Here is a 16,297-nt window from a genome sequence, read left to right on the forward strand (position 1 = left end):
AATATATAATTTTGAAGTTCATTAATATTTATAATTTAACCAAGAATTTTATTATTTTATTTTTAATATTGTTAAAATATATTTTAACACCTTTTCTTTACAAAATACAAAAGATACTACTCCATTAAATTTGTTTTATTTCTTGTAAAATTTTTAAAAAATATTTTAAATAAGAAGTACCTTTGTCATAACTTTTTACCAACAACCATTTTTATTACTTGTTATCAATTAATTATCAATGTCAGTATTTCTATTAAAATTATTAATTATTTATTTATTAAATCTATTTCAACACTTGAAAGTACTATTCAATACTTATAACAACTCTTTACAATCAACTAATCTAAACAGACCTTTAGTCAATTTCTATTTGCTCTAAATTATAGAGTAAATTATTTTCATTAAATAAAATAATAATATTAGTGATATGAGTACTACTAAACTTTTGCTAATTTCAACAATTTATTTAAAAAATTATTAAAAAAATAAAAAAGTGAAAAAAAGTAAAGTAATAGGACCTTTTTTTTTTTGCCTCTATATTTGGCCTTTCTTGTCTACTGTCTTACTATACCTTTATTCAATTTCATTCACTAAAGTTTCCATTTTTCTAAAATGGGCTGCTGTTTTAGCTCCACCAGAAAACGCCACCGCATGTCGCCGCCGTGTTCCGCCGTGAACGGCCGAGATCCACCACCATCGGAGGAAGAAACTGTCAAAGAAGTTCTTTCTGAAACACCCATTCCCAAACCCCACCACCCCTCACCACCAGAAGTCCTAATCGACGACAAAGTAGCTGACTTTCCTCAAGTCAAAATTGAATCGACGGCTGTCGTTAAACCCAGAGATGAAATCAAGTTTGAATCAGCTGTTGTTAAACCCAGAGAGGAAATGAAGTTTGAATCTACGGTTGTGATGAAACCGGAAGTATCTGAAGAGCCTTCGGAGATGTGTAGCTTTACTGAAAGCTATTCCACGACGGCGACGGCGACGGAGAAGAGAGAGGAAGATGGAGAAGTAACACAGAGGTCACCGATTAGAGTACATAGGAAGAGGCAAAACACTGGAGATCTCAATGGAGTTAGAGAGAGAAGTTTTCGGTCTCAGACGGGAAGATCGGCGCCGTCGCCGGAGAAAAGAAGGTCGCCGGCTTCGTCAAGGGGAGTACAGGGGAGGGGAATGCCGCAACAAAGGCGTAATGTGGGACCCCCAAATGGACCCCGACGAGGTCCCAGCGAAAATGGGGTTCGGCGGTCAAATTCTCCGGCGAAACGTGGAACGGTGGATGCACGTCGGAATGTGAGAAACAGAAGTCCGGCGGCGCGTGAAGCAGAAAAACCTGGTAATCAATCGCCGGCGAGAAACGCCGAGAATGAGGTAAGTAGTAGTAAAACTGAAAAACCCAAAGAAGAAGTTTCGCCGGTAACCGGCGAATCACTTGAAAATCCTCTGGTTTCTATGGAATGCTTCATTTTTCTATAGGCTAAAGGAAGAAGAAGACAAAAACGTCGTCGTTTAAGACTTTAAAGAAGGTGTATTTCACTATTTTGGTAAACTATGAGTTGGAAAATTTCAAATTTTGTAAATATAAGGTACTAACTTGATATTACTCTCAAGTGTGACATATTTGATTTTTGTTCAAAAATAATTATTTGTCATGATTTTTACTTGCTTCGTAAGTCTTTCATGTCATAATATAATTGATACAAGTAACTAATTAACTTGAAGATAAAATAAGAACAAAAAATTATGTTAATTTGGGGATGTTACAATAGGTTGTTGAATTGAACTTATTCATACCATATCTTTGAAATAGTGAATATAAAATTAATATTTACCAAGTAGTATAATGTTTAGGGTCGTTTGGTTTCTTGGATTGAATTGAGATGAGATATTCAAGAATTAAATTTTTATTATATTTGATTGACGACCATTTGTTTAAATCTAAATACTTACTCATACAGTTTCATCAAATTTGAGATTATATATTTTATCTCAAGTTCTAGGAGGGTTAAATAAACCAAGAATTATGATCGCGGAATAATTTAAGGTACGTATCAAATGACTCCTTAGAGTATCAACAAAATTAAGAGGTTTAAGTATGGATTCAACAAAACCTAGCAATTTAATGAGTAATTTTCGTTGATAGTCACCCTGGTCTTTAAAAGAAATAGAAAAATATTAATAATAAATTAAAAAATGTGACATAACATCTTAGTAGAAGAGAAATAATGTATTTTTTGTGTCTAAGTACAATTTAAGAAAAAATAGATAAAGTTGGGTAATATTATAATCCTAAAACAAACATAAGTGATATTCTTAATTAATTTTTCAAACATGGGTAATTGACTATTTAAGAAAATTACTCCACTTTAATTAAACTATACTTATATTAGAATTCAGTTGCGAAATTTGATATAGCTGACTATCGACTATGTTAAAGTCAAAAATTTTAGCTCCGCCCTTAACTTGCTAAGGGCATGTGTTGATGTGAAAAAGAAATAAAGTGTTCTTTTGGTGTTAGTGAAAGGTTATTGAGATTGTCATTTAAATGGAGATTTGTGAATATGCAGCTTCTGTTCCCTCCTTGGGATGAACTCTTTTTCATCTAAATGGCTTACTAATTTTTCTTGATAAAATTGCATTTCTTGTTTATTATTTTTTAATATAATATGCTTTGAATATTGCATTTTTTGCATGCTCATGCATAAAATCTTGTAAGATATGTGAAGGGAAGAAAACTTTAACTTGTGTTGCAAAAAGGACAAGAAAATAATAGGTCAACACTAGATTGTCGTCAATTGATCCAATTATTTTGATTTGGCATCCTGGTCGGGTATCGTAGTAGGGTCCGAGTAATTCAAATTCGAATTGTGTTAAGTTCAATAAAGAAATTTTTTGATTTAAACCTAATGAACCCTATTCATACCATCATAGTTTTTAGATATAAATATACAAATATGTCATTTAACTTTGAGTATATATAAGTAAACACTCAAACTTATATAAAGTTAAACAAGCAGATACATAAATCCATTATACACGTAGGACACTACTTAAGATACAAATTTTCATATAAACTATTTGTTCGATTCTATACTTGTTTTAACTATTTATTTATATACATCTAAAATTAAAGAACATAAATATCACCCGAAACCAAATTAAATTTTTATTATCTCATTTGATCCAATTGTTGTTTAGCGGAAAAAGGACATAGTTAATGTTTAGCGTCTTTGTCCACATCAATAAATGGTGATTCCCGTTGGATCGTCTTAGATTCTTCTTGCGTTAGAAAATAAAATTTATGATTCGACTAAATTTCATCATATAAAAAACACTACCATTAAAAATTACTTTATATCAAAATCAAAGAAATGATTATATTGGCGAAAGAATTAAAGGGAACAGTTGCTTCCACTACTAGTAATCCACACGCTTCACAAAACCCAATGAAATAGTACTCCTACATGAAATTTGAAATGGACAAGAGGGAAGAAAAAATATAATTTCCGCCTTTATCATAATATACATATTAATTCATGTATATAATTTAAAAATAAGAATAATATATGAAAAATAAATTATATTCTCTTGATACACTAAAGTAGATAAGTAAAAATAAACGATAAAGTGTATGATGTAAGCATTGTTGCTAGAGGGTGTTAGCTAGTACTAATTTTTACCCCTTAGGTGACACTATATTTTGGAATAATGCATGCTTTCATCTGCTTACTAGGATTATCATAGTTTATTAATGCGTGCATGTTGTGAAAATATTCCCCCACGGAACATCTAACATATATAAGGCCAAAAATTGTGGAATAAGTTTTGAAGCGGTGGTTGTTATAAAAATAGAATGTCACGATCCAAAAATGGGCGTGATGACCCTCGTCTTATCCCACCAAGACAAGTCAGCCTAAAACTCAATCATTACAATAAAATGCGGAAATAAAATATAAGTAACTTAATAAAAACCCCAAAACCTGGTAGTCACGTGTACAAGCCTCTAAAGTATTACAATTGATTCAAAAGAAAAACTCAAGTCTCAAATGAACTTGTTTCTAGAATAGAACAAGATCATAATTAAGGAGAAGAAAGTCTGCTGCGATGGAAACAACTACCTGACAAATCTCCAAGAAACCTCAGACAAGGAGATGGGAAATATTACAAAGTCCGGGCTAGTAACCTACAAAAAAATTTATAGTAGCAAGGGTTGAGTACCAAACCACACTGTACCCAGCAAATAAAACGTCTAAACACGAGCTAAGGGGATCAAATACGGGTACTCCTACCACCCCCAACCAAACCTCCACAACTACAACCTGCATTAAAATCAACCCAACCTAACAGCTCACAGTTTACATAGCACTTAGCTCAACAACAACACTTAGACAAATTACATATCCTCAACAACAACACTTCAACAAATTACATATCCTCAACAACAATACTTCAACAAATTACCTATCCGCAATAACAAGCTCAATATTGATCAATCACAAGTTCCGTAGAAAAGCAATCAGAAGATCAGCAAAATACGATATCAAGTTCACTAATGGTAAGTATGTGCAATGCAATGGAATGCAATGTCAAGTATAATGATGGATGTCTGACCTAGTGATACACACCCGTTGTCTCTCAGTCCGGGACCCAAGGGGGACATATCTATCCATGCATCTGTCGCGACGCACAACACGACCCTCGATAATAGTAATCATCGCGGCGCGCGATACGTCCCTCGAAATATAGTATCCATCGCGGCGCGCGATACGTCCCTCGAAATGGTACATCTTCTTAAGTACCCATTCTTTCTCAATGCACATAACACTTGTCACAACCAATGCCTCAGAATAATGCAGATGACAAGTTCACACAAATAATGAGGAGATGACCATTTTCATAACATCGCACAGTTCGCAACCACACAAACATGAAGTTACATCAACAATGATTCAAGAAGCCTTCAACCCTTTCTCAACACAACACACATAAACAATTAATCACATTGCCTTTTGTTATCCCCATTCTTTTCATCATTAGAATTAATCAATGTGGACAAGTCAACCCATCACCAATCCCGTTACTCCTAACATATACCACAAAGACATACACGCATTTCATACACTTAACAAGAGTTTAGAAATTCACTTGCCTCAATCAATCAAGAACTCACTCCGGGACTTGAGTCTTTCCCTTTCGTTGAACTTCCAACTCAAAGCAATCTATTCACATTAATAATCACAATAAGATTTTAAAGCTAACAACGACCAACTCTATAATCAAGTTCCCAAGTTTCAAGCCTAGGATTAAGTTCCCAAATTATTTTCAATAGCATAATTCCAATGGTATTCACATAATACCCTACATCTAATGCTTAATATATATCTTAATGTATCCAACTTCAATTTTTTTTTAATTATATATATATACATTAACTAAATTATAATTATTAAAATATGAGGCCACTGGTTACGAAACCAGTGACAGACGAACAAAGGAGGAAAACATATCCTATGTTGAGAGTAATACTATATATAATTAATTAAAAGCTATTCAACATGGCCAATCATTACGCCTCCAACATACAATTATTATGCCATACTTTCCCACTAATATTTTCTCTCCAAAGACACTGCTAACAACCATTTTTCCACAACTTATTTCTATAATAATAATATAATATGGGCATATCTAAAATTACCAATATAAGGATATAGATAAAATTTTCAAGTCTTGATTCCAATCAATAAATTAAATCTCATATTTCCTAAATTTCAAATCTAAAATTAAATCGTAACTTTTCAAACACTACAACCCCAATAATATAATATGCCTGTTACTTAATAACTTACACTAATATATCAAAAATATGAATCATAATTGGATGACTAAAAACAGTTTGTGAAACCAAAAATTAGGTTATAGCTACTTAATCTGAACAATGAACCACTGTATAAAAATATAAATCAAAATAATCAATCCGTCATAATGATAACTTTACAACATGTGGCGATCATTACTATGGCCACCAAGATCTTTATGTCCACGTATAGGTACCAAATTTGGTTTTGCATCATTCAAATTCTCAACTTTCTTTCCTAACCCATTATAATAATAAACTAATAATAATAATATAACCTCTATAATTCAATTTAGTGTTTCAAATGTTCTTAATTACCTGATGCAATTTAGCCGCCACTTTGATTGTGTGGGAGTTGTGACGTTCTCCTCGAAAAGTTATCCCTTTTCCTTTTTCCGTCAATATCTATTTCAAGTTTCAATATTAGGGTTTTTGGCCCTTATTTCTTTTTTTTAAATAAAATAATTAGGTATTTAAAGTGGTAAATTTTATTAACTAAAATTAATTATATGAAACAAATTGTATATGATTTTAATAAATGATCACGTTAACCCTTTAACTATCGATTAATTCAATTATCCACAATTACACATCAACTAATTAACTAAAGTCAATGAATAGTTCGAAATTATCAAAAATGAACTAGTGGGTCATTACATAGAATATTTCAAAACATTAGCTTTTGAAAGACTTTGAAGTAATTGTGCTATAATTGAACGTTTTTACGTAAATAAATATTACTTTAAGAAAAAATAGAAAACTTTCACATATAACCACTTAAAAATAATTAATTACTCTCCATAGCTATAGTTTGATAATTACAATTTGTAGCTACATGTTATATGGAGGAGAGGGGCGAGCAAGACTGGGAGAGAAAGGAGAGAGGCGAGAGAGAGGGAGAAAAGAGTGGGAGAAAGGCGAATTGTATATGTATATTGGTTAGATAATTGTATATTTATACATATGTATTTGTATATATGACAAGAGAGATTGGGAGAGGGAGGAGAGAGGCGAGCGAGAATGGGAGAGAGGAGAGAGAGGTGAGCGAGATCTAGAGAGAGAGGAGAGAGGATAGCGAGAAAGGGCAGAAAGTGGGAGAGAGGTGAATTGTGTATATATATAATTGTATATAACTGTATATTGTACATATACATTTGTTTAAATGGCAAGCGAGATTGAGAGAGAGGAGAGAGGCGAGCGAGATTATGAGAGAGAGGAGAGCGAGAGAGGGCAGAGAGTGGGAGAGAGGTGAATTGTATATGTATATAGGTTAAAAAATTGTATCTGATACATATTTATTTGTATATCTTGGCGAATTATACATATACAAACATGACTAATTATACAAACTCGAAGTCAGCCCACGTAATTAATGTATAATGTTAGTCGCAAGTGATAGTTATAACAAACTATAACTATGATGAGTAATTAAATAATATACGTTTGCTTAGCCGCATAATTTTCTCAAAAATTAAATTTATTATCAAACGTTTATTCATTTTTCTTTCTATACTTGTTTTTTTATTCATACAATCCCGATATTTTTCCGCTAGCGAAATTCAAATAATGATCCACTATACGCATTACGTTTCATTAATTTTACATACATGAACAATATATAACAAGATCTACAACCAATTTTTTCGAAACAATGTATATATATATATCAGTAGTTAATTTCTTTATACTCGACTCAAATAAGTACTTATTCGATTTATATATATATAAATATATTTTCTTCAAAATTCTCTTAAAAAAAAGTAAATTAATCAATTCTAAGAACACAACAATGGCTACAAAGTTCCTTCTCTCCTTCTTCCTCTATTGGTTCAAAAGCTCTCCAACCATTACCAATTGCTGACGTGTCAAACACGTGTACTTCAGTCCTCGTCATCGATGTTTCGCCAGCTGGCATCCTGTATCCAGCTAAGAAGTAGAGCTGAGTCCCAATAGGTGCCATTGTGCAAAATATTCTTTGCATAGGTGGTGACTTTGCCAACGTGTAATCTGACGTGGATATTGGTGAATTTGAACCATCCACTATATTCCATATATTTAAATTTTCATCATAGGCTTCAATATGTCCTTTCCATGCCTTTAAACAATCACCTGAACTGAATAATTTTCCATCAACATTTACTATTTGATTAGGTGGAACATCTAGGTCCCACATTCTTGCCACGTACTCCCAGTTTTGCTGACGTGGATCGTACAGCTCAGCTGAACTTCTTTCCATGATATATGGTCCTTGGCTGTCACTATTTCCTCTTTTAGCAAATCCTCCCACCACATAAATTTTACCTATTAAGAAAATAGAAAGATAAATCAGTTGTAGTTTATCGAAAATTGTTTTTTTATCTCACACAAAGTAAGAATAACTAAGATATTTATATATATACTTCACCTTTTTAGACCCCATTTATCAGATCATACAAGTATATCTGATTGTATAAATATTTCATGGTATGATACATAAATATGTCCTTTAAATTGGTTTCAGCTAACATCTATGCTTTTCAATTTTAGGAAATGAACACTCAAACTTGTATAAAATTGAACAAGTAAAAACATGCGTTATACGCAGAATAATATATACAAGTAAGATGACACGTAGGACATGTATAAAATTGTCATGTAGGACGCACGTTGGACACAAATATGTCTATTTGCTCAATTTTATACGAGTTTAAAAGACTATTTGCATGCATAAATGTCAGTTGAGAGTCTTGAGACCAAGTCAAATGATTGATCCTTTAACTTATCGTCAGTTGACAACTATGACCCTTAACTTTGGACGTACACAAGTAGACACCTAAACTTGTATAAAATTGAACAAACACATGTGTCCGACATGACATGATACACGTAGGACACAAAGTTTCTATATAGGGGGCCATGTAAGATGAATGTCTCAGTTTGTTCAATTTTATACAATTTTAAGTGCCTACTTATGCATATCTATGTTAAGGGTCATAGTTTCCAACTGCGTCAAACTAAGGGTCATATTTATGTATTATGTCTATTTCTTGTATCGTAAGTTCATAAGTCCTTGGTAAGAAGAAAATCGTGTTGGGAGCGCCACTCCCAAATGAATTCTACAGTGCACGATCTGAATACAGTTGGAGCTCCAATGCAGACTTCGAACACCAAATACCAGACGTGTAACAAAAAAAAAAGGCTTATATGAAAAATTAGTCAACATTACCTTGCCATGCCACAGCAACAGACTTATACCTCAAAGTACTCATATTTGGTAATGATTCCCATTTATCTTTTACAGGATCATAAATCTCAGCAGAAGAAGTACCTTCAGCACTATCCAACGTTGTTTGTCCACCCGCAACAAAAATTTTACCATCTTTACAAGTACACGCAAAATTATACCTAGGTGTAATTAAACGTGCACAAGTTGACCAAGTATCCACACGCGTATCATATTTAAACACTGAAGAACGTACACCTCCTAGCCTCGTTTCTTGAACATAATTATCGTCAAGTCCATCACCAAAAGCTTTATAATAATGTCGTCCTCCTATTACATAAATTGTTTCGCCAATGGAAACCATTGCAAAGCTTTTTATCACTTGATTCTCGAGAAGGCCTGGAATTGTAGTGAGTCGATGCCAGGAATTTGTTGAAGGGTGGTAACATGATATCCAATTCGACACGTTCATGTTAGGAGTATAGTCTTTTCCACAAAAAGAGGCGTAAATTCGATAATATTGATCATCATTTTCTTGAGATAATCGATTAGGGTTTCGTGATGGAGATGGAATCGAACCCATGTTAACTAATAATAAATGTATATTTGGTTATTTTTCTTGGAAGAAGGGGAGCCTTTTTAAGTGTGACATTGGTTAAAATATATATGAAAGAGCCAAAGCAAAATGCCAAAAAAATTGTTGCATTGTTTTAGTTTATTCCTATGAACTTCTTGTTGCTATGGATGGTAATTAACGTATAATATATGCTTTGCAATTCATCTCTATTAGAAAGTTAAAAGCCTTAGATTAGTTCTAGGTTTTTTAGTTAGTGCTACACCTTGAAATTTTCAATAGCACAAGGAGAGTTTATAGTAATTTTATTCATGGTTCTCTATCCACGAAAATTAGCACAGGAGATATGGATAATAATCTCGAGAACAGATTTTATAATTAACTTTTATTTCATGTTTGTTTTGGATATGAGTTAATTTCGGAATAACTTGTTATACTAATCCCATGAAATATATGGAATATGCTTTCATTGTAATTTGTACCAAACGATGAGTTAATAGTTTAGGTAAATCTTCTTGTTTCTAAGTTTATTTAATTATACATTAGTTTTCGTCATATTTTAGTTTTTGGTTTATGGAATTGTCATTTGCTCAAAAAATGGAGTGAAATCGCAAAGGAATATGATTTATAGTTACATATATGACTTATTATATACAAATTTTAAAAAAATTTCGTTTTATTTTAAATATTGTGTCCAGTCAAATACCTTTACATAAATTGATACGAAAAGATTAGCAAGGCTAAAAACTACTCTCTAGAAACATATTAACATTATAAAACTACACTCGATTTGTCTCTGTAAAATAACTTTATCGCAAAATAATGTATACAAAACTCAAAAATTATGTATATTAGCTTCATTTTGGAAATAAGAAGTTGCAAGATTAATTTTTGACCTCTTAGATCCGAAAGTCGCTAATTTTCACCGATTATCTCATATAGAACATTTGCTTAGTAAATGTCCCTATTTAGGACCCGTTTGACCATAAATTTTTCAAATAATATTTGAGAAAAATTTGGCAAATAATGTTTGTCCATACAATTTGCCATTATTTGACAAATATTTTTGGTAAATATCCCAAATTTCCAAATACTAGTTTTTTCTAGTATTTGGGCCAAATCTCATTATTTGAGATATTTTAAAAATTAAAGTTTTACCCCAATCTTTTATCTTTTACAAAAACACCCTCTATAGTAGTTGTTTGCGTTGTATTACATAATTTTTTACGTGAACACGAAAATAGTGATGAAATATTTAGTGAATATTAAATAGTGATATGATTGTTGATGAAAATTATTAAAAATTGGCTCTAGGTAACAAAGTCATGTGCTTCGTCTACTTCACGATGTATGGAATAATTCTTGTTGCACTCACTCCAAATTATCACATTGCTTTCATGGACACTATTTGTTATTGTTGTAACGAACATTCAATTGACTTGTAATACAAACTTTTAGTTAGTTTTGATAGTTTTTAAAACTTGTGTGTATAAATCATATTTTTCTAAAAAGGTAAAATATATTTTCCAAATTTTATGGCCAAACACATGGTGAAATTTCACCTAAATTTTCACACAAATAATATTTGCCAAGAATATTTGAAAATCTATGGCCAAACGCTAGCTTAATTTGTCTCAAAACTTATGGACCTTTAAAATTACGATTTTGTAATTCTTTTTGGAAAAAGTATGTAATGAGTTAAAATTTTTATTAAAAACAAGTAAGTATAATATAAAATGTAATTATTGAAAAGAATAATATGTACTTTTATTATCTTTTAACGCCATTCAAATTACAAGAACTAAGAAAACATTGTTTTTTATGTTTACATTCTCTTTGCTAAAGTAGCCTCACAGCAAACTAAAATAATAAATATTAAAAGTGTAGCTAAGAGATTAGAAATAAAAAAAAGTACTTTTGCTTTTTACTATTTGACCCAATCCACATTGCTCAAGTCTACGTGCTATCAAATCACATGTTGGGTCGGGTGGCAAAAATGTTAACTTAGAAAGCACAAATATTATATTATATTGGAATTTATTTTTTCTTCAAAAATGTCAATATAAAATTCCTATGTCTTAAATTATATTTTTCTTTTTTACTTGCCGTTTATTTTTTTATATATATACATTAGGTTATATTGATAGAAGTGGTTGGTTTTAAAATTCAAGTTATTTAAATTACAAATAAAAATATGTCACATAAATTAAGATATCACGAACCGTGAATACATAATCACCACATTATTCTAATTTACTACCCATAAGCTGTGCTATAAAACCTCTTAATGGTACAAACATTGAGGATATTTAGTAACTCTTTGTTGCTAGTGCATCTAGGAGTCTTGAATTGACTCAATGCAGCCCCATTTCCTATGTAAGATTCCAATATTTTCTTGAAAGTGCCTCTCTCTACAATGCATAACTCTAATGGACCAATGGATTTTGTTCTTCTTGACACAACATAACCATGATCTACAAACGAAGCATCCATATCTCTACAACACTCATCGAGTACCTTTTCATCGATTTCTCCTTTGATTTCCCAATAAATCACATAGTGACCCGGTTGCTTTGTCACGTTTGCATGGCTCGTGAAATCTACTAGCTCGGCTCGTCTTGTGCCCTTGCTTAGTATTCGTGCGCCTCTCTCCACTACTAATTGGAGGTCTTTTTCAGTATTCTTATCGATGTTTATTGCTAATATCAGATTTCTCCTGCATATGAAGTTGAGTTTAGGGGTTTTCTTGTAAAAACCATCAACTTCTACCACATCCCCTAATCTATATCTATAAAGACCTGCAAGTAGAAATAATATAATATAATTTAATAAATAGGAATTAGTTATATATAAAATGAGTTGTTAATATGTCAACATAACCAATTTTTTAGTTTATTCCCCTACTTAGTATCTGACTAAATTTAGATTCAAGCCGTAAAGGTGTTAAGACACCTAGTACCCAAGGGGACTCTAATTTCACAAGTAAACAATGAAATTTTAAATTTTGAATCTGATATGTATGGAAATATTTACATGCATGTAGTATCAAAATTGACAAAATTAATATATTTTACGTACCTGTAAAAGTTGTTATGACGATTTCATATTGTTGTCCACTCTTGACTTGACACAAGGGCACCGAATTACCTTCTATGTAATCATCATTTGTTGAATTAAGATTTACGTTTTGGTAATTATAATTTGACTTGTGTTTATAAAGGGGTATAAACTCAAAGTAAGAAAAAGTTGGTACAACTGCAAAAGTAACTTTTTCTGGTGGATTAGATGGATCCAAATTAACTCCAATCCAACTCTCAGTGGATCCATAATCAGCACTCACTAGAGGTAATTCCCCAGCATAATGTCTTAATTTTGTTAAATATGGCATCATTGATCCTGTCATTATTGAGTAAACATATTTAGCATTTGGCCATAATTTTGGGATTATGCTAAACCAATCTGCCCTTTCTAGCTCCACACAAATTGATTCAATTCTCGAAGCCAACTCTGGATTAGGCTGAGTGATACCTGTTGAAGACATGAAGAAGTAATTAAAAAATGTAGTATTATTTTTGTATTAACAGTTTAAATTTTTAGATGACGTAATAATGTATATATATACTTTAGTATTCATATAAGATCTTAATATTTAACTCTCATTGTCGCTCATTATTAAAATGAATTTTTACATGCTAGGGAAAAGATGAAAGTGTAGCATGTATGGGGGTTAAAGAAGTACTTAAAAATGTATTTTTTTCTAACAGTATAAGCTTATAGATGATCATATAGTATTATCATATATCTACACTTCAATATTGATATCAGAGCAGGCTAGGAATCTTCTGTTCAAGTCTCCCTGCCACTCATTATTAAAAGAATAATACGTACTAAGCCAAAGAAGAAAGAGTGTAGCACGTTAAGAGGTGTATGTTGAAGACATATATATAATGAAGTAAATAAAAATGTATTTTTTTCAACAAGTTCAAGCTTTTAGATAAGATGTCTAACATGCTACAACATTACAAACTAATTAGTTGATCTTTTGTTCAAATCTCAATGTCACTCGTTATATTTAAAAAAAAAGATTTTTTTACGTGTTACGTGAAGGTCAAGGGTGTACGCACAACACATAACAAAAGTCATTAAAAATACACCCTTTAAACTATTAGATGAGATAATAACAATACCTGACACAGATTTTCGGACTTTATCAATGTTGATTATTGAGCTAAGACTACCTTCCCTAATGTCATGGCACAATTCCTTCCACATTTCTTCAAATGATCTAAATGCTTCAACTATGCTATAAGCAAAAGCTGATGTAACAAATTCAACTTCATGTGAAAAATATAAGCCAAGAAGGAGGTGACAATATGTTGATTGTTTATAATCTCCACATGAAATAACTTCTTGAGGGCTACAAGTGAATGACTTTGTTTGCTGTTGTTTAATCTTGAATTCATCACTAGCATAATAGTGTGTTGTGGCTGTTCCTACTATTATTCCTCCTTTTGTTTTACATTGTTTGCTGCTATATATAAATTCAAGAATTCTTCCTCCTCTTCTTATTGGATATATCCTGTGACACCCCACCATGCAAAATTAATACAAAAATCAGTAAAATTTAAGAATAATTAACTCATGATGAGAAGATTTTGTTTGGTCAATCTACTTCGGGTTAAATCAATATATTAAAAGTGTTTATATAGATAAGTTATTATTTTCACGCTCGAAAAAACATTTTCTGCTAGTACTCAAAATACTTATGTTTTGCCTATAAGCTTGACCAAACATCTTAATTCTCTAATATAAACACTTTATGCCAATATTAGAACAACAATTTACGCTTAACCAAAAATTTCCAAATTAAAAGTATTCGTCTTTTTTAGCTTTCCAAAAATTAGTTTTTGTTTCGATAACACTTATTTTTAATTTCACTAAAACTTAAAAATCTCCAAAATTTGTAAAAAAATAAGAAGGGATAATGCCCAAATACCCCCTCAACCTATGCTCGAAATCTCAGAGACACACTTATATTATACTAAGGTTCTATTACCCCTGAACTTATTTTATTAATAATTTTTTACCCCTTTTTAGCTTACGTGGCACTATCTTGTGGGACCAACGATGGTTGACTTTTTTTCCGAACTATTGCCACGTAGGCTAACAAGGGGTAGAAAATTACATATAAAATAAGTTCAGGAGGGTAGTCGGACCTTAGTATAGTATAAGTGTGTCTCTGGGATTTCGGACATAGTCGAGGGGATACTTGGGTATTTTCCCAAATAAAAATAAAAATCATACCTTGATCTATATGCTGCTGCCAACTTGAAAATCTGAAGAGTAGTTTGAGAGCTATGGTGGGTAAAGGGCACAAATTTTTGTCTTCCATCTGTGGTTCCTGAACTAAACATAGTTCCCACAACAAATAAAATATCACTAAAACAAACTTCCACTTTTATTTGAAAAAAAAAAAATTACTTATTAGTGTAAGAAACAAATTAGTAGCAGCCAAATTATTAAGGCACAAAAGTAGGCTCCATAATTAAACATGTATAAACTAAGGTAAACAAAAATACTATAAAAAAACAAAAACAAAAGTACTATAAAAAAAGAAACCCTCACCTTAATGATAGATTTGTAATGGGTTGTTGAGTGAGTAGAGGAGTTGTATCTCCATCAGCAATTCTCTTTGTAAAAGGCTCAATATCTGCATGAGAAGCAAGAGGGACTAAAGAAGCATAAGTTGACTCCAATAAATTTTCATCAATTTCTTCAATTTTAATATCTCCAATCCATTTCTTAAGATACTCCACACCATGATTCATTTCAAGAATTCGCCGAAGCGTCCGCCGTTGAACAACGGCGGAATCGTCGGCGACTTCATCGAACCATCCTATGATGTCAGTTTCTATTTTATCCTTACAGTTAATATTCGTCATATTTTGCTAGGCATGCAGCCAGCAGGAAGAAATTGTATATATGTAATGTAATGTTGTTAGAAAAAAAAAAAACTATATACTATATAATAAATATAATGTTGTTGTTGTTGGGAAATGATTTGTATTATTTGTTTGGCTTTTCTAAAAATTGACTACACATGACTCGACAACTGTTTATATTAGAATTATTATTTAGAAGCTAGCTGTCAACATCAAAGTTTTAAAGTCTCACTTATATTGGAAAAATTATACTTACTTCATCTATTAAGATGATATTACTTAGGTTTCACTTAAATTATAGTTTTGATTGGACACTAAATTCAATAATAAAGAGTTGGAGATTTGTATATTACTATAACTATAAATATAAAAACTTCTTATCAATGAAAATATAAGAATACGCTATTCTTTTCTAAATGAACTAATAACGAAATGAGGGTGTGCGTGGGGTAATGAAAAACGTACATATAGTTGATATTAAATCTTTTTTTTACTTCAATCTATGTTTACTTTTTTATAATCTGAATCATCTTATTAGTTGAAATCTTGATTCTGTTTTCATCATCGGTTAAGGACATTAAATTAACTTATAGTTTTACCTACAGAGTTTATCAGAATCCAATAATTTTGATTTTGATCTTATTTATATATATGTATTAATAAATAATTTATTCAAACTCCGATAATCTACCTTTTCTAGAATTATATTATTAATACAA

At 31.4% G+C, this 16,297-nt stretch overlaps 3 protein-coding genes and 1 long non-coding RNA gene across 4 annotated transcripts; 1 reads left to right on the top strand and 3 right to left on the bottom strand.

Annotated features, from left to right (window-relative positions):
• Positions 1-541: 541 nt before the first annotated feature.
• LOC101258570 (uncharacterized) lies at positions 542-1,658 on the top strand. Its single transcript, XM_004243272.5, has one exon. The coding sequence runs from the start codon at positions 613-615 to the stop codon at positions 1,477-1,479; it is 867 nt and encodes a 288-aa protein (XP_004243320.1). The 5' UTR covers positions 542-612; the 3' UTR covers positions 1,480-1,658.
• Positions 1,659-3,917: 2,259 nt separating this feature from the next.
• On the bottom strand, positions 3,918-6,294 carry LOC138337146 (uncharacterized). The gene is made up of 2 exons (XR_011210572.1): positions 6,179-6,294; positions 3,918-5,222 (listed from the first exon to the last, which is right to left on the bottom strand). It is a non-coding gene; the product is annotated as an uncharacterized lncRNA (long non-coding RNA).
• A 1,331-nt stretch (positions 6,295-7,625) lies between these two features.
• Positions 7,626-9,645, bottom strand: LOC101260953 (uncharacterized). The gene is made up of 2 exons (XM_004243753.1): positions 9,066-9,645; positions 7,626-8,161 (listed from the first exon to the last, which is right to left on the bottom strand). Exons 1-2 carry the CDS (start codon positions 9,643-9,645, stop codon positions 7,626-7,628), a joined length of 1,116 nt encoding a protein of 371 aa, XP_004243801.1.
• Positions 9,646-11,810: 2,165 nt separating this feature from the next.
• GH3-8 (protein GRETCHEN HAGEN 3-8) lies at positions 11,811-15,688 on the bottom strand. The gene is made up of 5 exons (XM_004243271.5): positions 15,262-15,688; positions 14,941-15,042; positions 13,824-14,215; positions 12,715-13,164; positions 11,811-12,434 (listed from the first exon to the last, which is right to left on the bottom strand). Exons 1-5 carry the CDS (start codon positions 15,576-15,578, stop codon positions 11,893-11,895), a joined length of 1,803 nt encoding a protein of 600 aa, XP_004243319.2. The 5' UTR covers positions 15,579-15,688; the 3' UTR covers positions 11,811-11,892.
• Positions 15,689-16,297: the final 609 nt, after the last annotated feature.

The sequence above is a fragment of the Solanum lycopersicum genome, chromosome 7 (genome assembly GCF_036512215.1).
Source record: "Solanum lycopersicum chromosome 7, SLM_r2.1".
In the NCBI taxonomy this organism is placed as follows: Eukaryota; Viridiplantae; Streptophyta; class Magnoliopsida; order Solanales; family Solanaceae; genus Solanum; species Solanum lycopersicum.